Source organism: Diabrotica virgifera, chromosome 2 (assembly GCF_917563875.1).
Source record: "Diabrotica virgifera virgifera chromosome 2, PGI_DIABVI_V3a".
Classification (NCBI taxonomy): Eukaryota; Metazoa; Arthropoda; class Insecta; order Coleoptera; family Chrysomelidae; genus Diabrotica; species Diabrotica virgifera.
Window position 1 is genome coordinate 199,174,215 of NC_065444.1, and position 26,069 is coordinate 199,200,283.

General features: G+C 32.2%; 1 protein-coding gene across 1 annotated transcript in view; it reads right to left on the minus strand.

Moving 5' to 3' along the window:
• Positions 1-239: 239 nt before the first annotated feature.
• Positions 240-26,069, minus strand: part of LOC126880337 (uncharacterized) — a 63,536-nt gene continuing 37,706 nt past the window's right edge. Inside the window, exons 3-5 of the mRNA XM_050644139.1 lie at positions 17,195-17,296; positions 11,718-11,873; positions 240-374 (exon numbers count right to left, since the gene is read on the minus strand). Of these exons, the coding sequence (XP_050500096.1) occupies positions 318-374; positions 11,718-11,873; positions 17,195-17,296 (315 nt within the window). The 3' untranslated portion in view covers positions 240-317. The remainder of the gene's footprint in view (positions 375-11,717; positions 11,874-17,194; positions 17,297-26,069) is intronic.

The window sequence follows — 26,069 nt, forward strand, 5'->3', positions numbered from 1 at the left end:
GTGCCATCTCATGTTGTACTGCTCATGGATAGACTATTTATACACCAGCATATTCTGGTGTAAATTGAAGATTAATTTAGATTTTATACTACTAACTTTTCTAAATTATTTGTTTTCTGACTGGACTGGGGTTTCAATCATTAGTCCACTATATCACTCTTTGTGAAGTGAGTGAGCTTCGCCCCTCTGGCCGGCGCGGCGGTAAGATTAAGGACAACAGAAATAAAAAAAATCAGTGAAATACAAGTTATTTTTTATTTTAGTACATCATAATACAAGATATACATAAGGTATTATAATATTTTAACAAATCGATTTTAGTTTTTCTTCATTGACTGAAAACATGCTATATAACCATGAACTATTCTAAAAACCTGTAAAATATAACCAATTAGAAAGTTTTCAATGAAAGTTTAGATGTGTAGTACTAAAAGAGTTTAAATAATACGTTGTGTAAAATAAAATATTGGAAAATTTGTTATTTCCTCTAGTAATATAGTCATCTGGTGTTTTTTTATCACATGTACGATATTCTCAAATTATTAAGCAGTAAAACAGATAGTGGAATGGGGTGAAATCTGAGTCAAAAATGTGGAGAAAGAAAATCCAAGTTGTTATACTATTTCATATATTAGCGGAAACGTTTCGTTTTAAGGTTTCAAAGCATCATCAATCCGAGTATCTGCAAGAGATATTTGCCTTTAGAAGAAAATTGTTTAGACCAGATGGCCAAATGAAGCTTGGACATCTCTATGAACATTTAATTGATGTTAAAATGGGAAAAGTTTTACTTGCCTACATATGAAGTATTTAATCTAGTTTTTAAAAGCAACAGATCTATAAAGAGACTGGACCATCCAATTACAAATTTATCTAGTATAATGGTGAATTAAACAATTTTGGATAAATACGAAAATTACTTATCATAAATTTGTGAAAATACAAATGTGGTATGTAAAACAATTATTCAGTTATTAATTTATTACGTTACTAATGTTATGTTTTGTAAAATTGTTTGTGTCAAGTTAATATTAATAGTCTACGCGCCAAATAGAGGTCACCGTGTCCTTTTCACTTCTGATGGACAAACTCAACGGTTTCTTATGGATTTTTGGCTGCTGATTACGAATTTCGAGGGTGTATTTCGATACGAGTGGTCAAAAAATTGTTATAAACAATTTAATTGTTTATAAATTGTTTCTAAGGCTCTGGCTCATAAACTAAAAGAGATAAAAAATATTGTTTCAAATAAAATTTGTTCGTTAATAAAAAACGAAGAAAAAAACGTTTACTAAACTTAAGTCCAACAATTAGAACTCAAGATATTGTAAAATTATTGCACAATGCAAATTGCAAATTGCAAAATAAGTATTTTTCGAATCTTTATCGATCGTAACTCGGCTTCTACGCATGCAAATGAGTCTTAAAAGGTCTTATTTTAAAGCTTCATTGATAGTCTTTCAAACAAAGTTTGTAAAATTACCTTATTTTCATTTATTTTAAAGTTATACCCGTTTGAAGTAATAATTTTCTTAAAGAAATTGTACATTAATTTGTTTATAAGAGTTTCAAGCAAATTTAAGCTATAAACATTTATACTTTAATTGAGAATAATGATAGAAGGACTCAAAAGGAACATTTTGAGCTTACGAAAATGTTTTTAAGTTTATTTTTGGCCAAGATATCGATATTTTAATAGTCCGCTCTGAGGCGCAAGATCGGCTCACCGCGTAAAGGTTCACGCGCTAACTTCTCGATGCAAATTATAATTTCTATGTATATATACGTTGTTTTCATTGTTCATTTTAGAAGATCGTAATCAAATTTTATCATATAATTCTTATAATTAAATCATCATACTGTACCTCGTATCACCCTTCATTCTATTTACTTTGTCTTCTATTTTTTGTACTAAATGAGAAAAAAACATTAAAAACTAATATTTCAGAAATAGAACTAAAAAGTAAGTTGATATTATTTATAAATACTATTTTTACAAACTTTTTGTTTGATGCATCTGAATCGAGATATACAGAGAATCTCAGCTTTTTTACATCTGCATAAGTTCCTAGAGCAATTTTTACAGTTACATTGTGGTACTCAGTCTGTTCTTGTAGGCAGTAAAACTAAAACTATCTGGGGCTTCAGAGTCTAATTATCTATATGATATAGATATAATCTATATCATATAGATATCCAGTGGATAGTGGATAGTACCCATATAAAGTGGATCTAGTTCTTTGACAGCATCATCAAAGCACGTCAATTGTGTGTATGCCGCCACAACATAAATGCTCTTTTTATATGCAATGATGATGCTGCAAAAAAACTCAATCCATTTTTATATGGATATCACATATTGGCTCATTTGCATGCGTAGAAGCCGAGTTACGATCAATCAAGCGTCGAAAAATACTTGACTGTGAGCTGATGTTGCGCCTCATAGCGCGCCATTAAAATATCGATATCTTGACCAAAAATAAACTTATGAACAATTTCTTAAGCTCAAATTATTTCTTTTGAGTTCTCCTATCATTATTGTTAATTAAAGTATAAATGTTTATAGCTCAAATTTACTTGAAACCCTTATAAACAAATTAATGTACAATTTGTTTAAGAAAATTATAACTTCAAACGGGTATAACTTTAAAACAAATGAAGATAAGGTAATTTAACAAACTTTGTTTGGAAGCCTATTAATGAAGCTTTAAAATGAGACCTTCTAAGGCTCATTTACATGCGTAGAAGCCGAGTTACGATCGATAAAGCTTTGAAAAATACTTATTTTGCAATTTGCATTGTGCACTAATTTTACAATATCTTGAGTTATAATTGTTGGATTTAAGTTTAGTAAACGTTTTTTTCTTCGTTTTTTATTAACAAAGAAATTTTATTTAAAACATTCTTTTTTATCTCTTTTAGTTTATGAACCAAAATCTATAAACAATTTATAAACAATTATATTGTTTATAACAATTTTTTGACCACTCGGATCGAAATCCACCTTCGAAATTTGTAATCAGCAGCCAAAAATCCATAAGAAACCGTTGAGTTTGTCTATCAGAATTGAAAAGGACACGGTGACCCCTCTGGCGCCTAGACTATAACCTTTAACCACTGACATGCGGTATGTCATACCGCACCGAAAATATATTTTGTTGTAAAACGTGTTTTATAAAAAATCCTGGAACATCTGTGTTTCTTCAAGTTGTGTGTACTTGTACCTGCTTCCAACTGCTGAGGTTTTAGTATGGTTTAGTCTTTGAGCTAAGTTGATGTAAACTTTTCTTGTGGTATCACGTGCCGCATGTCAGTGTTTAGGTTTCTATGTATAGTTAAAAGAAGTCCACTGTATTCTTTCGCTATTAGTATGGCAGCAAGTTCATCCAGTTGTCTTCTATTTTCAAGTTCTTTCTACATTATTTTACTATTTTTTAGTTACCAATAGATACTCAAGTTTTTTGTAATTCAGTTTATAAACGATTTTGTAAGAACATCCAATATTTTTTAAATTATGCATGCGTTCATAATTTTCTTGAAAAACAAGGTTTAGTTTATTTGGAGCAGAATTTTATTCTACAGTAGGGCGAAGAATAATTCCGTAGTTCAGTTAAAAAACAAATACAGTGATATAAGAAGAATTCATATTAAAAACAAAGGAGAATAGGCAACGGTATAACATACAGCATGTCAAAGACTACGTCCTGAACATAGAGTTATATATAAGCATAGAGAGAGTGTCATTCAGAGCGAAGTGACGACACCATCTTTTTTATTTGGATTAGTGCTGTTTCACTCTTACGCATAGTAAAGCTGCTACATTTGTCCTCCTCTTCCGTGCCTATATTCACACTGAATGTCATCATAGATTTTCGATACAATGTGTTAGAAAGAGATGCAGCAATCCAGTCCATGAGATCTTGTTGTCAGGAAGCGCGGAAGGTAGGCTCCCTATATGTTAATATATACCTCTATGGTCCTGAATCATCCATGTCAGTAGTTAAGGGTTAAGTTAGGTCACTTTGTATATAGTTTGTTTTTAAACCAAGAGGAGTAAACTAAAAAGACAGATTCACACCCAAGAAAGTCACTAGAAAAATCACTAAATACATCTTCTTTTTTGGTTGACCATATCGGCCTTCGACGGTAATCCATACGAATTATATTATACTAATACGTCGCTAAAGAGTTTTAAAAACAACTCCTTTTTATATAAAAGTAGACTAAAAATCTAAAAATTAAAGGAATAACGCATAAAACACACTAACCTATGAAATGTCAGAAGTGTCAAAATTTCATAAATGTCATTAATGTCAAAATTTCATAACAGTGGAGTAAACTCGTGGAGTAAACTTGCCTGAGGTTGGACCAATTACAAAAAAGCATTACAGCGGGGTAAATTTGAATTACTCCTCTTGGTTTAAAAACAGGCATTTGTGTACCTATACCAACGAACTGTCAACACTGATGGAATGGCCCCGTCCCGTTCCAACACTGAAGCGAGATTGGCGCCAACATACAAGAGAGAGGTTCTAGAGAGACAGAGAATTTGTCAGGTAAAATTTGCTACAACTACAACGTACCTGACTAGCTTGTTTACGAAAGATGGCGATTATCTTCCCTCCTTTACCTGATTATATTCTATCTCATCCTGGCGCCATTAAATTCGCTTCATAGCAATTCCATCAGTGTTGACAGTTCGTTGACCTATACTGATTATACAGTAACCGCCACCATACTAGATACATGGGTAGGTACCTAATTGCTATGCTTATGTGCTAGTCCGTTCTCACATGTGACTTTCATCCTTCTCATGTTACTGTCAAGAGTTTTTCCATATAAAAAATACATTAATTAATAGTATTATTAAACTGCTTTAAAATAAATTTATTCAAACACCAAGAATATTACAATAATTTAAAACTTTTGCAACTTTAACAAAATGACAACTATAAACGTCCAAATTAGATCAGCTGTATTTAATAGGGATTTTCATCGATTGTCATTTGTTTCGAGCTTCTGTCATGTGTCACATAATATTAATGTATCTACGTCATGCGTCTTTGGTTTGTATCATGGGTATGTATCAATAACGTACGACGTAGATATATTAATATTATGTGACACATGACAGAAGCTCGAAACAAATGACTGTGAATGAAAAGCCCTATACAGCTGATCTATTATTTGTCAATTTTCTATGTTAATATTCAGTTTCTATCACAGCCTCCTACATTTACAAGCCATGAAGTAAAAAAGGCAACGTCGCAACACGTGATTTAGGTAGTCCTACAAAGGAGAATTGGTGGTCCGTTTCATAACGGACTATTTTAAATAAAATGCATGAATCTCTTTTTAAAATTGCACAAATAAGAGTAATTTTAATTAAATTGAAATTTAAAAAGGAAATTATGAAATAAATAAGTTAAACTTGTTAGTATTAATATTTATTTTTCATACAAATGTTAGAAATGTATACTTATAGATCAGGGAGCATCTGTAAAAATATTAGTACATTTGGACGTTGAGAGGTGACTCAAATTTTTTTTGCAGAAATTGCTTGAAAATAGCTCAAATAATAATATTTGAGTTATCCTCCCTCTCAAAAAGGTCCGGAACATTGTTTAAATAATCAAAATGTCAAAAAATGAAGGAAAAATTCGATTTTTTTCTTCGTTTTTTGATCATAACTTTAAAAGTATTCATTTCCAAGAAAAGTTGTACTGACATAAAAGTTGCGTAATTAAATTTCGTACAATATATAATTGGTTAAAAATGAAAAAATATTGTCACCCTTGTTGCAATATAGCAATAATTGCGAAAAAACCATACGAAAACAAGTAATCGTATTTTACGTTTTTCAACCATTTATGCTACACTTAAGACCTTCATATTTGACCCAGAAAAACTTTATGATACAGTAAAACAATACTGTAAATTTCATTAAGATCGGTTTAATAGATTTTGCAAAATAAATTTTGCAATCCAGCTTTCGCAAAAAAAATTCATTTTTTAAAAATATTACAGGACTGAAAATAAAGCAGATGGCAAGTTGAAATTTGTTTTGCTTATAGAAGTGTACTGTATCTTTCTTTTGAAATTTACAAAACTAAAATCAATTAACTTCCACGGCGTCAGGAATTTTTTTAAATAAACATTAATTATTGGTGGTACGCGCAGGACAGCGGATAGTTTGCTCTGATTGGGCATTCCAATGACCTTTGATACATTTTAATTTTTATCATATTTCGATATAAATAAATAAATTTGTTTATTGCAAAATAAAAACACATACTCTATCCTTTGAAATAACACTTTTTTTAGCAAAAACTTTCTTTGTTCATATATTTTAACTTAGAGAAAAAAAGTTTATTATTTTTAAAAATATGCAATTGTTTAAACAATATTTCACAAACAATAATAAAATTAGTTTGATTTTTGTGGAATTAAAATATTAAAATACAACAAAATATAGAGTAAGAAAATAATATATTAGATAAAGATTGAAAGAAATTTTGGTGGAAGTCAACTTGTGTGAATCGAACACCGCTGTCCTGCGCGTAGCACCAAAAATTAATGTTTATTTAAAAAATTTACTGACGCCGTGGTAATTAGTCGATTTTAATTTTGCAAATTGCAAATGAAAGAAACAGTACACTTCTATAGGCAAAAAAAGAATTCAACTTGCTATCTGCTTTATTTTCAGTCCTGCAACATTTAAAAAAAAATGATGTTTTTTTGCGAAAGCTGGATTGCAATATTTATTTTGCAAATTCTATTAAACCGATCGTAATGAAATTTACAGTGTTGTTTTACTATATCATAAAGTTTTTCTGGGTAAAATATAAAGGTCCTAAGTGTAGCATAAATGTTTATACGAATACTTGTTTTTGTATGTATCTTTTTTCGAAATTATTGCTATTTTTCAACAAGGGTGACGATTTTTTAAATTTTTAACCAATTCTATATTGTAGGAAATTTAATTATGCAACTTTTATGTCAGTACGATTTTTCTCAGAAATGAACAGTTTTAAAGTTATAATCAAAAAACCAATAAAAAAATCGAATTTTTCCTTCATATTTTGACATTTTGATTATTTAAACAATGTTCCGGACAATTTTGAGTGGGAGGATAACTCAAATATTATTATTTGAGTTATCTTCAAGCAATTTCTGCAAAAAAAATGGAGTCACCTCTCAACGTCCATCTCAAAACAGATGCTAATAGGACTAATAGGAATAGTCAATATTTTTAATTTTTAGAATCTAGTGTTTTAATAATAGTAGGGAGCGAAGTATGCTAAATGTGCAGTCACTCGAGCGCTTTGGGGACCTATTGGGTTGTGAAGAGTAGGTCCTAAAACCAAAAAAATTTAAGTAAAGTTTTCCATTTTAGTGGGCGCTTGCCATTTTTTAATTTAATTTTTCATTTCCAACAATGGTTTTTTCCGATTATAACGCCATCTATCCATAATTCGAAAAACTGTTTCGAATAAAAGTTACTTATTTTTGCATAAGGAATCCAAATCTACACTAAAAAATGGGAGCTCCTATTTAAGATTTTAAAGTAACCCCCCACCCCACCTCCGTGGGGGTCGTGTTTGATGCCATTCGATAGATTTTTCAAAAATATTGAATAAGTGTATTTTACAGTTTTTCGATCTGATGTTCATTTCGCGAAATATCGCGGAATTCGTATTTAAAATATTAAATTTACCCCCCACCCCTCTCCGTGGGAAGTCTTGTTTGGTATCATTCGATAGATTTTTAAAAAATATTGAGCACGTATTTTTTAGTTTTTCGATCTGTCATTCATTTCGAGAAATATTCGCTTTTTTCTTGTGACACTTTGGGACTCACCCATTTCCTTACGCAAGGCTCAAATCATCAGATTTTTGAAATATACACTCTTTTGCATGTACTTAACTTACCTTATCTTAATCTGACAATTTCGAGTTTTTTAAGGATAGATTTTGTTTTTCGGGCCCCCCTTAACGAACTCCCCTGTGTTAAGAGCCAATATATGGTAGAGGTACATCTACAGGGTACCAGGTTTCTCCCCATATGCTAATCTGGCGCGCTCGAGTAACTGCAAAAATCCCCGCTTGGGCTCCCCTACCATAATTAATATTGTGTAGTACCTAGCAGATTAACCTTCGGAATACGGAGATTATTTGACTTACTTAGATTACGAAGATGGGTCAAGCGTGACCCATTCTCATTTTATTTATAAGGATGTTTTAAATAGTCAGTATTATTAAACAGTATCTTTCATTCAACAAAAAACAAAAAAAAATCCTAAATTATTGTATTTAAATTTTTTAAGATGGTTACTCATGGGCATATTCTAGTTCGCTCCGGCGGCCAGATTTTAATACCTTACAGAAAACGGGCATAGGTAAATTTGCTCCGGCCATATATTTGAATACAGTGGAACCTCGATAAGTCGGATTAATCGAGACTGCGGCCGATCCGAGTTATCGAAAATCCGAGTTAACCGGAGAGTATAGTAAAAATTAATAAAACACGGTATACTTACAGATAAACTCCATTATAATTGCAAAAACATGAAGTACATAAAATATGCACAATATGTACATCTAAATTAAGTACAGTTGTATACAGTATTGTTTATTTCTTGGTAAAAAACTTGGTCAAAGTGAAAAAATGTTTGTTTTGTCTGATGAAAATCGGTTCGGGTTAGCCGGACTTCCGGTTATCGGAGGCCGACTTATCGGGGTTCCACTGTACGTATACCCGTAAACAGAGACGGCTGCGATTTACGTGTACCTACAAACATATTGAAAATATTCTTCGAAATCCGAAGACCGGGTCAGGACTGACCCGGCATCATAGATGTTACGTAGAGGAAAAACTGTAATTTGCATGTTTACGAATTATATACGAAAAAATAGATTGAAACAAATAAGGAGAACTTACGATCAATCGGATTTGTAAAAAAATTATTTCATAAAATATTAAGAAATAACTGAATTTCGGGTCACGCTTGACCCAGTCTTCGTACTCCGAAGGTTAAGAGAAAATACGGGTATGTACTCAGTATACAAGCCATAAAAATGCATACAGGGAGTCGTAAATCAAGCATTATGAATTACAATATTCTTTAATCTGACTTGTGCTTACAGGCCCTTCCAATTTCAGAATGCTGGTGTATTACTTTGGCATCGAGGTAATGTCTCGGCATCTATAAATGAAAAAAATAAAACATTTAAAGTTTCGTGGCATTTCGACTATTACGATATTAACCGCAGAATAAACCCACAGTTGTCGCAAAAACTGTGATTTCATTGCCTTAAGGATTAATATAAAAAATAATTAAACATTGCGTTAATAAATACCACAGATTCTTTGTAAATACTGAGAATAAAATTCGACACACAACGTAAAGGTAGACTTCCGCACCAAGCGACCGAGACAGGAGACCGCGACAGGCGACAGATAGGTCGCGAATAGACGATAGTTGGTCGCTGGTCTCGGTCGCGGGCTGCAGAACTACCCTGATATAATTGCATGAGAGCAGTCGTGGGGAGACCTCGCCTATCTGTCGCCTGTCGCGGTCTCCTGTCTCGGTCGCTTGGTGCGGAAGTCTACCTTAACAATGTCTATGTCATTTGTTTTTACTTAGGTACTTTGAGTTTATTTCAACCTGTAGTACAATATCAATAATATTAGTCCAATTCTCGATTGAAACGGAATATAGAGGGCAGGTCGAATGCAAGAAAATGGCCGATATAAATGGTATAAACAAACATTCAATTGAGGAATCGAACAATACCGATTTGATTTAAAATATTTTAATGTACTCATAATGCTGAAATTTACTAAAAATTTCTGAATAGTGACCAAATTCCATTCAAATCAACAATTTTCTGGTTTGTTTATACCACTTATAGTAGTTTAAATTTATTCCACCAGAGGTCAGCTACTTTGTTTTTCATCGCGAATAAGATAACTTAAATAACTTCCTAGACACATAAAAACACTTAATAGTAAGATTAGTAAGTACAAAAATATAATTTACACATAGCTGCGACACATTTACAATGCACTGCAATCAGCTGGCCACATTCGAATAGGACTACCATTTGACGTTGCCAAATTTCTACTTCATGGCTTGTAAATGTAGGAGGGTGTGGTTTCTTTACATTTTTTGGCGTTCTAAACGTCACTAGACATAAAAATAAACATTGCAACAAGTGAAGGGTCCAGTACTGTAATAGCTCAATGTTCCTATGTATCTAGTAGGGTGGCGTTTACTGTATGTTGCCTATACGTTAGGATTTCTGAATTTTTTAATAAAAATATTTGCCTAAATACGCGCTTTTTATTAAATTTTTTGTTGCCTATCAAACCTATATTCCTACAAATAATGAGAGTGCCTATTGTTCGTGTACACTGGAATAAGTATATTAAATAAAGACAGCAGTACGAAGAAGTTAAGTGATTTTCGGAAATTTCGAGTCTTAAAAATAAAGAAATAACAACCTTCTAGTTTATAAATGATTAACAATATTACCCCTATTAAATTTGACATATCCTAATTTCTATATCGAGGACATACGTTTGAATTACTGTTTTAAGGGAATAGGTGAAAAATCTTGGTCCCATCCAATGGTATTTAAATGCATTCATTTTTTTCGATTCCTGAGAAAATTAATAAATATTTTTGAAAAATTTACACGCAGAATAAAAGATTACATTATTAGCGAGTGTAGAAAGTCCCTTAGAATGAACAAAAAATTTCTTTTGAATGAAATATTTTAAATTAAAAATCACACTAAATTTTCTATTTTTGTGTGCAACACTTTAACTTATTAAAATAAACATTATAGAAATGTTGTTCTGAAGCTATTTCCTTGTGGCATTTTTATGAGTAATTATTTATATGGGAAATAAGCCACAATTAAAATGAAAAAAATAATTTTATTAACGTTTCGACGCCCAAATCGGGTGCCGTTGTCAAAATACAAAATATTACTAAAATAAACAAAAGAGTTGTTGCTAAGCAAAAAAATTCTTCTAATAATTTATTTAATCTCACTCCTTTATATTGGCAATTCAGACATATATTATACATTTTAAAGTAGAAGACTTTAAAATGATATCGCCAATATTTATGAGTTGCGTTCCTGGGACGACTTACTGAAAGATAGTTCATTCGATTACATGAAATCAACCCCAACTCAAGAATATCCGTCATAAAAAATTATAGCATGTGATCTGTCTTTAAAAAGACAACCAAATGCAACGACAGTAAAATTCTCGCGTTAGAGACTTCATAGTAAATCACAAGGGAAAACCAGGAAAAACCCTGTGATACTATCCCGACATCGTAAGTATTTAGTCTTACATTAATTTACTCTCAAAAAAACGGCACCCGATTTGGGCGTCGAAACGTTAATAAAATTATTTTTTTCATTTTAATTGTGGCTTATTTCCCATGTAAATAATTAATTATAGAAATGTTTAGGGACTTTCGGCCCTCAGTAATAATGTAGTCTTTCATTCTGCGTTTAAATTTTTCAAAAATAGTTATTAGTTTTCTCAGTATTGGAAAAAAAATCAATGTGTTTAAATAGCATTGGACCAAGATGTTGCGCCTACCCCCTTAATTTATATGAACGAAGGATGGCGCATGTGTAAAGCTCCAGCAGATATAATTGAACGAAATAAAATAAGGATTAACGAAAACTTACGCTGAGTAATAATTCTCGATTTATATAAGGAAATGCAAAACATTTAATTACTACTGGTTTCTGAATTTGCAATAGTAATATAATAAACATTTCGCAATTTGCTTTATTCCACTGGTACCATTTAAACCGTAAGATATTTGTTAACAAGTTCTCGCTCTAAAAAATAACTGTGATTATATTGTATTTACAAACAAAATGCATCAAATACAGTGACGGTTTAAGGCATCATGGGGCCCTAGGCGGCCATAAGAAGTAGGCCCCTTTATATCGACCATTTACTTAAAACAAATTTACAAATATTTATGTTGAGTTGATTCTTTTTTTAACATTTCGCAACAACTTCTCATTAATATTCCATAGCTAATATGCCAAAGAAAAAAAGGGATATTGTGTCGATATGTGATTTTGCCCTGGGTATGAGTGCAACTCCTTCGGGGGTGAAAAAACATACATTCAAAATAATGGATACATGATTAATTCAAAGTAACTTTTCTTCTATCGAGTTTTTTCACTAAATCAATACTTTTTGACAGTATAAGCAGAACTGGAGCTAACGAAAAGTAGATTCTAATTCGACAAATTCCAAATCAAATATTTCAACGTAAATTACCAAAAAATGAAGCACTTTTCAGTGAAAAATCATCACAACTTTTTTGAAGTGTTAAAGTTTTATTTTTGTTTTTTAACAAGTTTCAAGTATCAAAATTAAGCAAGTAAAGCTTAAAATAATGTTGATTCCTTTTTTTTTGCACAAAAATCTTGAAAATTTATGAAAATCTTGAAAAAACTTATAAGTATATTATTTATATGATCTGTAAGTTTCACCGGTTCACTGTGCTTATATTTCAAAACATTGGGACTTTAAGTAAAATATTTTTTTTATTTTGAAAAAAAAAGGATTTTTTTTCAAAATAACTTAAAAATTATCAGAAGTACCAAAAATCTTAAAGAGTAAAAAATATAGGTTTTGATTTTCTGTATATTTCAGATTTTTCCTTTTTTGGAAGATAAAAATTGGATAATATATGACTGTTCAAAATTTGCATACCCTGGGTAGAGAATTTTTCATTTATTAAAAATTAATAAATGAAAATAGTTTCTATCATTGTAAAATCGGTACTCACCGGAGGGACTGCAGACGTGCGGATACAATTAGCGCCTCTTTGCAAAAACAATGACGACTTTGCTAAGTAACAAGACATTTTACTCAACACACACACAAAAAATGGGATCAACTTTATTCTGAGCATATCTTGCTTACTTTCTATGATAAATTTTTTTTTAAAAACAATAATAATGCTTTTCTAAAACATTTAAAGAAGTTATGATGAGTTTTCCATGAAAAGTGCTTAATTTTTTGATTATTTCACGTTGGAATATTCGACTTGGAATTTGACGAATAAGAACCTACTTTTCATTAGCTACAACTCTGCTTCTACTGGGTCTACAGACTGCACACATACTGGTGTGACCAACTGCTATTTAGTCCAATTCGGGACTTGGCTGAAAAAAATACCTGAAATCCGGGACTTTTCAATGAAAATCGGGCCATTTTTTAATATAGAACTTTCATAATATTATCATTTTATTTATTAAACATTTTTATGTTGACAATGATATTTTTAATGGGGTTAAGCCACAATAATTGGTTGTAATGATAATGACGATAATTAAAATACAGAAACGAAAAAAAGTTCACAGTTTGAGTTTTTGTAGAACTATAATAGGATACAAAAACGGCATAAAATCGGTTAAGGCGTACCCAGGCGCAGATGTTTCCTCGGACCACAATCCCTTGATAGCGCGTGTAAGCATTAAACTTAAGAAACCTTCACAAAGGGTAAAACCAGATTACATAGATAGCAGTCGCTTACAGAACTCAAAAATCAAAGAAGAATTAAAGCAACAGATAAATGGTAACCTACGAATGTTGTCTACAAAGGAACCAAACACGCACGTGGAAAACAAGTGGCAAGACTTAAAAGAAGCCCTAATAAAACCCGCTCAGAATATCCTTAGCAGAGGAAATACGACAAAAAGACAAGAATGGATGACAGAGAAAATTTTAAGTCTCATGGAGGAACGAAGACAGTTTAAGGGAAAATGCAAACAAAAATACAACGATATACACAAGCAAATTAGAGATGAAATAAGGTCAGCGAAAGAAAACTTTTACAAAAGAAAATGTGAAGAAATTGAAGAACTGCAATTAAAACATGATACGTTTAACCTACATAAAAAGGTAAAAGAATTGGCAGGTATACAAAAAAGGAAGCATCCCAATGTGCTATACAACGCAAATGGACAAATAATAACTGACCTACAAGAAAAGCTTACGACCTGGAAGAATTATATAGAAGAACTCTTTGCCGATGAAAGAGAGGATCATGATATTGGTAACATACAAGGTGAGGAAGGACCAAAAATCTCTAAAGAAGAAATACTATATGCTATAAAAACAATGAAAAATGGCAAATCACCGGGTCCAGATGGACTTCCATCGGAACTTCTTAAGCTTGTGGAAGATGAAACAGTAAATGTTTTGGCTGACCTCTTTAACTGCATTTATAAAACGGGAGAAATACCTAAGGAATGGCTTCTGTCAACTTTTGTGACTATTCCAAAGAAAACAAACGCAAAACTGTGCACCGACCATCGCAGAATAAGCTTAATGGGACACACACTAAAAGTATTTCTTAAAGTGATACATACAAGAATTCACAAAAAACTAGACGCTGACATCAGTGATACTCAGTTCGGGTTTCGAAACGGGCTTGGAACAAGGGAAGCACTATTTGCACTTAATATCATGTGCCAAAGATGCCTGGATGTTAACCAGGATATATATATATATATATATATATATATATATATATATATATATATATATATATATATATATATATATATATATATGTGCTTTATTGACTACAACAAGGCGTTCGATAAAGTTCGCCACGAACACCTGATGAGACTGTTGGTAGAGAAAAACTTGGATAAAAGGGACCTCAGAATTATTTTCAATATTTACTATAACCAGAAGGCGAATATTAGAGTAGAACGGGAAACAACCGAGGAACTCGAGATCAAAAAAGGCGTAAGGCAGGGATGCATACTTTCACCAACCTTGTTTAACTTATATTCAGAAGATATTATAAACAGATCCCTTGCTGACCAAGATATAGGAGTTAAAATAAATGGCACTTTAATAAACAATTTGAGATACGCTGATGACACAGTATTAATAGCAGAAACCCCGGAAGATCTCCAAACACTGATAAACAGAATAGTAGAGTGCAGCGAAAAGTTCGGTTTATCACTTAACATCAAAAAAACAAAAATAATGATGGTGTCGAAATCTCCACAAAATTTTTCTGACATAACCGTACATGATCAAAGAATTGAGCGTGTTAGAAAATATAATTACCTGGGAACTGTGATTAATGAAAACAACGACAACTCTGAAGAAATCAAGATCAGAAAAGCTAGAGCTACTTTTACCAAAATGAAAACAGTTTTATGCGGAAGAGAGCTAAGTATAAATCTTAAAATTCGCCTGATGAGATGTTACGTGCTGTCAGTTCTTTTCTATGGAATGGAAGCTTGGACACTGAAAAAGATCGATACAAGGAAAATAGAAGCATTCGAGATGTGGATGTACCGCAGGATACTGAGAATATCGTGGACAGATAGAGTGACAAACATGGAAGTGTTGCGAAGGATGCACAAAGAAAAAGAACTTGCGCTTACTATTAAAAAGCGCAAACTGCAATACTTGGGACATATAATGAGGGGACAAAAGTACCAGCTACTACAATTAATTATTCAGGGAAAAATAATAGGTAAAAGATCCATTGGCAGAAGAAAACATTCATGGTTGAAGAATTTAAGAGATTGGTACAAGTGCAGCAGCTGCCAATTATTTAGATCTACGGTATCAAAAATACGCATAGCCTTGATGATAGCCAAACTTCGGAACGAGGACGGCACCTGAAGAAGAAGAAGAACTATAATACCAAATACCACGGTATGCAGCGTTTTGGATGTGGTATTAATATTCTTCTTCTTCTTCAGCCTTCAGAAATCCAACTTTGGACATAGGCCTCCCCCAATTCAATCCGGTGTTGTCTATTTTGCGCCACCTGTTTCCAGTTGTGTCCTCCAAAGTTCTTTATGTCATCAGCCCATCTCATTTGTGGCCTTCCTTTGCTTCTTCTTCCTAACCACAGTCTCCATTGTTGTATTTCATGATTCCATGTTTTATCCTTCAGTCGGGCATTGTGTCCTGCGGAGCTCTATTTTAATTTGGCAGCATGTTCTCCTGCGTCTTTTACTTTGGTTTTGTTTCTAATCCATTTATTTGTTTTTTTTTATCTATAAGCCTCATCCCGAGCATTGATCTTAATATTACGCTCTCGAAATTGTCGACTTTTTTCATCCTACCAATTCAGCTTGATATAAATTCTTAGAAGAATATTCAAAATTTTAAAATAGAATTTTACCAAAATATTGAAAATTTGGATGGCCCGGGAGCCTGGTCTGGGACGCCGGGACACGACTTCGTAATTCGAGCCATGTCCCGGATTTTTCGGGCTAGTTGGTGACACTACACATACACCATTTTTTCAGTTTTTTAAAAGCTATATTTTTGCTAAGAATATTTTTTCGATAAAATACTTACTTTTTGAGTTATTTGAGAAAAACCGTCTAAAAACGTGTTATTTTTTGTTGAAAACTGAAGATATTCACTTGCAAATAATTCGAAATGTATTGACTTGATGAAAAAACTCTATTGAACAAAAGTTACTTAGAATTAGTCAGTTTATCTATTTCCGGACGTATTTTGAGGGTATATTTTTTCACCCCCGAGAAGAGGTGGACTCAACCGTAGAGCAAAAACACACATTGGCACAATATCACTTTTTTATTTGACATGTTAGCTATGCTTATACCAAATTTCATGTAAATCCAAGCTCTTGTTTCAAATCCAAAGGTTCTTTAAAATCCTGAGGTTTTGCAATATTTTACCGTGAGTGAATGGACTATAAGGCCCATCGGTGGGTAGAAATTGAAAAAAAACGTACCATACCAAAATAATTACCAGCGTTTATCAAAATTTGCTACCAAATTGAGGGAATGATTAGAACATGGAATATAAAAATGCCTTTGAAGATAACTGCTTAATTTGTCTTGAGGTCGGTTGAATTTTTCTGATATTTGACAAAAGACAAAGCAAAAAACTGAGTTTGATTGGAAATCGTAAATTAACCATTTTCTTTTTTTTTGTCTCAGTTAGCCCTATTTGATTTTTTTAACATTTTAATTTTTTTTTAAATAACTGCTTAAGTAATTAAATATTAATTAATGCATTTGTGTGGGATGCGGGCCCCGTCAAGTGCCCGGGCCCTAGGCGGCCGCATAGTCCGCCTAATGGTTAATCCGGCACTGATCAAATATTTAAAAAATAAAGATTTTACCTCAATCTGCAGTTGATGACCAATCTCTGATCCAATAAAAAATATTAAAATGGAACCAAAAGCCATTCCCATATAATATGTCCCCTGATTTCCATTTGTAATCTAAAAATTATAAAAAATAAAAACAGTATTTAAGGAGACCTATTTTGATAACAATATTTGTATCATCATCATCATCACACAGCCAAATTTGTCCACTGTCGGATGTAGGCCTCCTCACGATGTCTCCACCTTTCTCTGTCCTGCACAGCTGCAATCCAGTTCTAACTCTAATTATATATCTGAAAAACACAAAACAAAAGAATAGTATGACGAAGAATGTCAAGACGTATCAGAAGCGATAAGAAAGGTAAGACTTAAAAATCTTACAAATAACGAAGAAATCAATAGACAAGAATACAGAGAATTAAGAAAACTCATGAAAAAATGTAGAAGCAAAAAAGAAAATACAACGAGAACAAACTGAAAGAAATAGAAGAAAAAATAAAAAAAAAGTAAGATCTTTCTACTAGGAAGCAAAAAAAATATAGCGTGGTCCGACAGAAGTAAACACTTCTTATAGATTCAATTATATTCGGTTCGATTTAATTAGATTAGATTTAATTTTATAATATTTTGTGCCTCTAATTTAGTATATACTATACTTTGTTTCACGTTTAGAATATACCGTTACGCTTATGGAGATCAGTGTTGCCAAACCTCTCGGTCCTGCCGATATACGATTCACTCTAATCAGTACGGCGTGGCATCGGCGCGCTTCTATCGTCCATAAGAAATACATGCGGCTATCTCCGCAATATTCCATTCTTAACGTGAAACCGTTGATTGATAAATATAGGGGGAAGATACGAAACCATGTGCATTATTTTGTTCCCTTTAAAATCTGCCTGTATAGTGGCGCGCCTAGCGTAAATTTGTTGAAGCTAGCCAAGAACAAGCACTTATTCTACGTGGTCCGTATTCAAAATTTTAACGCACGGTCGCTATCATATTAATCTGTATTAATACCTGCTTTCTGCAAAAACGTTGAAAATATAAATTGACTATAGAGTTTTTTCACTAGTCTTGACCTCACAAGTAAATACTTTTCGAGTTATTTGCGCCTGAATATATTCATGTTTCAAAAAAAGTATATTTCATGAGGAAATAAGGAAGTATTTCGCCAAAAAAAAAATATTCATAGCAAAAATATAGCTTATAAAAAAATGAAAAAAATGTTTTATATATGACATATGAAGTCGTAGACTCAGTAAGAGCAGAGTTGTAGCTAATAAAAAGTAGGTTCTTATTCGTCAAATTCCAAATTGAATATTTCTACGTGAAATAACCAAAAAATTAAGCACTTTTCGGGGAAAACTCATCATAACTTTTTTAAATTGTTTAAAAACAGCTTTATTTTTTTTGAGTTTCTAGTATCAGAAGTAAACAAGTTGCGCACAAAATAAAGTTGATCCCTTTTTTTTGTAACCAAAATCTTAAATATCACCTCTTAATTAGCATCCCAGATGAAATTAATCAGACCTATGAATATGACCTTTACACTTTGGGATATTTCGTATCACTGATAATATTATAAAGTTATTTTGAAAAAAAAAGGCATTTTTCTTATAAACAAAAAAAATTACTGTAAAACTAAATTTACGATAAAACTTACAGATCATGACAAGGCGAAAACGGCGGGTCCGTTGGGAAAAATATTCCCATGAGATTTTTTTGCACAATCACATTCGTGAGACATCTCAGAATAAGGTTCAAGAAGTCGCCCACGTGAAAAGTGGTTCAATTTTTTTAACAATTTTTTTTAATCAAATTGTAAAAATCAATATTTTTGGCTCGGACATTTTTTTTGTAGGTTTTTTGGACCATTCTGGATAAAAAAGTCTGTTATTATTTTTCTCTAAAGTTGATCGTTTTTGAGTTATAAGCAATTTAAAATTGAAAAAAAAAACGAAAAATGGCGATTTTCAAGGCTTAATAACTCGGTTAAAAGTTAATATTATAAAAGTCAGAAAGTGACTAAATCAAAGTTTAATGCCCCCCCTACAAGATCCTGAAGAAATTTTTGTCATTATTTTATTACTAAGCTGTTATTTTTAAGTAATAATAATGAGCGCCATGCACGAGGTAGGCGGCCGTAAATGTGAGTGCAAGTAAGATGCACAATTGGACTGCCGGAGTGGCATCTCTCTCGCACTCAGCATTTACGGCCGGCAACCACGTTCATGACGCTCTTTATTATTGCTTAAAAATAACAGCTTAGTAATAAAATAATGACAAAATGTTCTTCAGGATCTTGTAGGGGGCATTAAACTTTGATTTAGTCACTTTCTGACTTTCATAATAATAAATTTTAACCGAGTTATTAAGCCTTGAAAATCGCCATTTTTCGTTTTTTTCAATTTTAAATTGTTTATAACTCAAAAACGATCAACTTTAGAGAAAAATTTTAAGAGACCTTTTTTATCCAGAATGGTCCAGAAAAACTACAAAAAAATTGTCCGGGCCAAAAATATAGATTTTTGCAATTTGATTAAAAACAATTATTGTTAAAAATAATTTGGCCCACTTTTCACGTGGGCGACTTCTTGAACCTTAGTCTGGGATGTCTCACGAATGTAATTATACAAAAAAATTTCATGTGAATATTTTTCCCAACGAACCCGCCGTTTTCGCCTTGTCATAAGTAAAGTAACTTGTGAAGCGGTAACGATAATTTGATTTTATTCGTCTTGAGGGGCCAAACGAAAAACACAAACGACTTTTTTCTTTGATACATTTTAAATTGTGTTTTGTTGTGATTTATAGCATCTCTTTCGAATTAAAAATTTTACGCAAGTTCCCCTTCAGCGGGTGATTCTCACGATTTTTTAAAACTAGGTTTTACAAAAAAAGGACCAACTTTATTTTCAGCGTAACTTGCTTACTTTTAATGCTACAAACTTTTTTAAAAACAAAAATAAAGCTTTTTAAACACTTTAAAAAAGCTGCGATGAGTTTTCCCCGAAATGTACTTTACTTTTTTTTGTTATTTCACGTTGAAACATTCGATTTGGAATTTGACGAATAAGAACTTACTTTTAATTAGCTACAACTCTGCTTATACTGAGTATAAAGATTTCATACAAACGCCATTTTTTAAAGTGAAAAAACTCTAGAACAAAACTTGCTTAGAATTAGTCAGTTTATCCACTTGATAGCTACTAGATAGTATTAGACTTATTGCTAGCTACATAGCCCTATACAAAGTGACTTTAGAAAGTCCACATCTACATTAGAAAACCTAGTGGATATTGAGTCATTCATGGGTTATTTGGATGTGATCATGTATGTTTGGCTTATGGCTATCTTTTATTATATAACGCGTACCATTTGGGGATTAGATATAACAATTCTATTAAGTTGTTCAATTCAAGGAAATATAAAATTTATTAATAATTTTCTATATAGACGAAACTTTCGAATCGAATAAATAACGTTCTTTTAGACTCAAAAATCCAATTAAACGGCACTCCTCAATGGTCTACTCTTAGTGTTGCACTTTTCCTTATTGCAATCAATCACATTGCTAAATCACTAAAACAAAAACAGTAATCATCAGTAAAACTCCAAAGAAGCACATTATACTACCGAAAATCTACCTAAAGAATTTGTTCTTCTTCTTTTTCTTTTATATAGGCAGTACTGCCTGTTTTTCTTCAACGGTGCCTTTCATTCTGTCCCTAAATTGTCATTCCATCTTTTCCTTGGGCGTCTTATACTTCTTCTGGCTATTCTTACTATCCTTTGATTCAGACATCCTGCTTAAGCGTTGATTCCACTCTTCTTTTCTATTCTTTACCCAGGCATTTATATTGTCTACCCCACATATGCATTTGATTTCCTCACTTATTACCCTGTCCCGTAGTCCTTTTCCAGCAATCCTTCTTAAGATCTTCATTTCGTTGGTCTCCAGATGTCTTTGTGTTTTGCTTGTATCTGGTCTTGTTTCTGCAATGTAAGTCATAAACTGGTCTAATAACTGACTCATATTATATTCTGGCCTTTGTTTCCACTCTTAGGTGTTTGTTTTTCCAAATTGTGTCGTTTAGGCATCCGGCCGTTCTACTGGCTTTAATTATTTGGTCTTTAACCTCTTCTTCGATATTGTTGTCGGGTGATAGATCAATTTATTATTAATCCAAGGTATTTGAAAGTCATTACTTGTTGTATAATTTGATTGTCCAATTTGCATTTTATTGATTCTGTGGATATTACTAAGTTTTTTGTTTTTTAGGCTGATATTTTCATATTCATTTCTTTTACGTTAATGTTGAACTCGTGCAATATTCTTTGTAGGTCGACTTTGCACTCTGCTACTAACACGGTGTCATCAGCGCAACAGAGTTTTTTTTATCTCTTTATCGCCCATTTTGTACCCTCTTTTTTCTTCACTTGTTTTATTATTGCATCCAACTTTATTTTAAACAGTATGGAGGGTTTAGTGAATCTCCTTGCCTGATTCCTGTGTTTGCTTCTATGGGTTCTGTTATTCATTGACTTTCATTTCTATTTTATTTCTTACATGTATGTTTTCTATCAGTTTTATGATATCCAGTGGTAAATTTTTGTTATATAGTAGGTGTATCGTATCTTTTAATTGTATTCTATCAAACGCTTTCTCTAGGTCTACGAAACAGAAAAAGGCTGGCTTATTATATTCTAATGATTTCTCCGCTGTTTGCCTTATCACAAAAACTGCATCGTTACATGATCTTCCACTTCTAAATCCTTGTTGTTGAACCGATATATTTAAGCACCATTATTTTCTCCATCAGTATTTTTGTTGTGAGTTTCAGTATAATAAGTGCTCAGTAAATTTATCCCTCTATATTTACTGGGGTCTGCCCTATCACCGTTCTTAAATAACGCTATCATTTGAGTGGTTCTCCATTCTTGACGTAAGACAATATACACTCACTCCGACTGTCAGCTTAAACGGCCTCAACTTAATGAAAAATATCTCCCATAAAAAATGGGATGGCGACTTCCTAACTCTTATGACTGTTCACTGAAAGTTGGATTTCTACCTGAGATACAATATGATAAAGTGTTACGTTTGGCTTTTTCTCTTGTATGGAATGAAAGCATGGATATTAAAGGCCGGCTCCATTAAACAAACTTGAAGTCTTTGAAATGAGGTGCCTGCACCGAATGCTTAAAATATCATGGACATGAATGACCTGAGACATAGTCTCAGCATCCGTTATGGCTTGCAAATTGTAGAAGCCTCGGAGGTGTTACCAGAGAAGGTTCCCATTATTTTTAAAATGGTAGGATATAGAGTAACATCTTTTGATGTTGTTTATGTGCTATTAGATTGAAAACTTAGTTTTTTTTTATCATGGACATATTTAGGGACATATTACGAGGAGAACGATATACGGCAACTGGTAATCAAAGGAAAGATAGAGGGTAAGAGAGGTCTAGGAAAAGATGTCATGGCTGCGTAATATTCGCCGAATGATATTAATGAAATTACTCTTAATAGAATAATGTAGGTAATCCTGACTATCTAATATCTCACCTGACGATACAATCCACGGTGGACGCCTACGCAGAAATACAAGGCACCTTTAAGAAGTAAAGTTAATAATAAATAATTCAATAAGTATACTTAGTCACGATTTTCCCTCTAACTCGGAAAATATCGACCGCATGAAAAAACTTGTAAGAAATTGTAGGAAATCGCAACAACTTAAGTAGTCCTTACCATTTTTTCGAAGAGTTTAAAGTGGCCGAGCGGTTTACTTAGTCAATTTTATATTAAGCAAATACCGTTGCAATATCTCCAAACAAAATATACAATCATCAGAAGAGACTGTAATTAACGAAAATACCTACCTAATTTTTTATCAAGATTATGAGGCAAATAAGATAAATGTACAATATCTAAAATCACCCAGTGAGTATTTTTCTCGTTAAATTTTTTTATTTGGAATATTCAATGATTTCTTTCAAGAATTCAAATTAAAAGACAAATTACAACTACAATTCTTGTTAATTTAAAAACGAGTTTAGAAAGTAATAGGTGCTAACTTCAATAATTATTTTAAAGATTGTCATGCTCATGCCACTATTATCGTTGAATAGTTGAATGATAACTCAAATATAAATGAATGAAAAGAAATAAATACGTTCTATTATAATCCAGTCGGCCGACCCCAAATTCCGATAACCAAAGCTACCTGAATACGTCTCATCGTTGTCTCAGGTAAATTCAATCTCGCACCTAGAAAGCTGCTAACGCCATCTATTTCTAAAACCACTGGTGTCGTACATAAACGCTCGTTTAGTTTCGTATCTTCCCCCCTATATTTATTAATCAATGGTGAAACGCTCTTTTAGTGATTTTACCCGTTAATTTTAAGATTAACAAACTTTCAAAAGAATTTTTATTTCAAAGTTTTAAAATAATAAACCTCTTACATCTAAACCAAGTAACATAAAGTTACATACCTAAAGCTTTAACTTATTGTTCTTAATAAAGTAACCACTATTTTATTCTTCAATTTTGCGAAAAATTGAAATACTGATGAAGATTTCGGTGATGATAAATATTTCGGGTAAATTTGAATCGTCAACAATACATGAAAGAGTTCATTTATTATTACTCCCGTTAAAAGGGTTATACAAAAGTGTATGAAACCTCTTTAAAGTTGTATTCCTTTCAAACTATACTCAAATTGTATTTAAAAACATATTTATTTTATATAATAATTAAATTATTATCAGTGTCATTTATATTTTATTAATACCCAATTTAAAATTTACTTTGACATTGACGGATCTGCCAAACTCAAACTTAAATAACTTATGCTTTGCTGATATAAATACAAACAAAATAATTATTATTTGAATATAACATAATTTGTTTAAACAATATATTTCCTTTCCTAATTACTAATACTATAGTAGAAGCTCAAAGAAAATGTTGTACAGGTAACAAGAGAGAAGAGAGAATCACTGCCAACACCAAACTTAAAATGGAAGAAAATACAGTATAAATAAGATAAACAAAGAAATCTCTAAAGCAATTAGAAAGGCCATAAGGGAATATAAAAATAAGAAAATCTCGCAGACAATTGAGCACAACAAGAAGATATTGAGAAGAAAATTGACGAGTAGCTGGAAATAAATTATCAGACTTTAAATTTTCAGCTATTTCAAGGGACAAAATGGCAAACTAACATTTAACAGAGAGAAAATGCTAGAGATAGTAGAAGACTTATATAAAACACTATATACAAATAAATTGGACTTAAGCTTGGCAGAAAATACAGAACAAATTATTATGAATCAAAGTTCAGAAGATATTCCCGATATATCAATGGCTGAAATCTATCATGCTTTAAAGAAATGAAAAATTAACAAAGCACCAGGAGAGGATGGAGTAGTGGCGGACGCGCTAAAAATCGGAGGCTCTGTTCTCATCAGGGCAATCAAACTGCTCTTGCTTATATATATATATATATATATATATATATATATATATATATATATATATATATATATATATATATATATATATATATATATATATATATATATATATATATATATATATATATATATATATATATATATATATATATATATAAAGGATGTTAAGTAAGCGAGTACAACTATTAACATAGAAAAGAAACATCATTGGCAAATAACTCCCAATGTGAATGTGAATACAAAATTAACAATATAAAAAGATGGAATGCAACTGCAGACACGTGTTTCTTACGACTAATGATCTTTTTATATTGTTAATTTTGTATTCACATTGCGAGTTATTTGCCAATGATTTTTCTTTTCTATGTATATATGTAGGTTTACTTTAAAGACGATCGTAATAAAAGTCCGTTAGAATCGACTGAATGTATTCGTCCTCTTTCCCTACGCTAAAACAAACCGTCTTAGGCTAATCTCCTTTTTCCTGTGAAACAACCCAATTAAAATTGGTTCAAAGCATATACCGACATCTTCCAATAACCCAATAATACAAAAATTAAAAGTAGTCCGCTACCGTCGCCGTAATCCCCAATTCGTTCCACCCATCTGTGCCAACGTAGGTACATATGTGTGAGACTCTATCCCGTTCTCGTACTAATAATTAAGAAATATTATATACAGGGTATCTTAAAAATTAAGATAAAATATTTACAATCCTACATTCGGCCATCCTGTTCGGAATCCGACTCGGATTCCATGCAGTTATCTATCCACGGCTTCATGTACTCTGCACACGTTGAAGTGCTCTGAGTTCCATCATGGTATCCATATTTCTTTACCTCGTACCTGTCATTTGGATTCACTTGTACTACCACGTACGGTCCAAAATATTTCTTCAGCAGCTTGAGTCCTCCACCAAACTGTGTTCTCTTGATTGCCACTAAGTCCCCCTTTTTATACATCCTCGGCCTTTTTCTTCGTAGATCATATCTGCGTCTATTTTCCTCTTGAATTTTGACTAACTGACGTCGACTCTCGTTTCTCAGCATCTCTCTATCTTCATCAAATTGTTTAATTATCTCCGGTTCTATGATCTCCTTCATCCTCAGATCTTCGTTCTTTTTCATCTTCGTTCCGAACAGTACTTCAAACGGCGTCGACTTTATGCTTCTTTGTTCGCAATAGTCTTCGAATTCCTTCGCCGTAAATGCGGTACCTCTGTCAGATATTATACGGAGCGGATTCCCGAAATCCTTTGGATGTCTCTTCACGCATTCTATAACTTCTTTTTTGCTTTCAAGTATACATTTAATGCAATTCCCTATGCAGTGCTCGATTTTTTCTCTAAGATTTGGAATGTAGCATTCTCTTCGAATTAAATCTTGTGTTTTTGTTA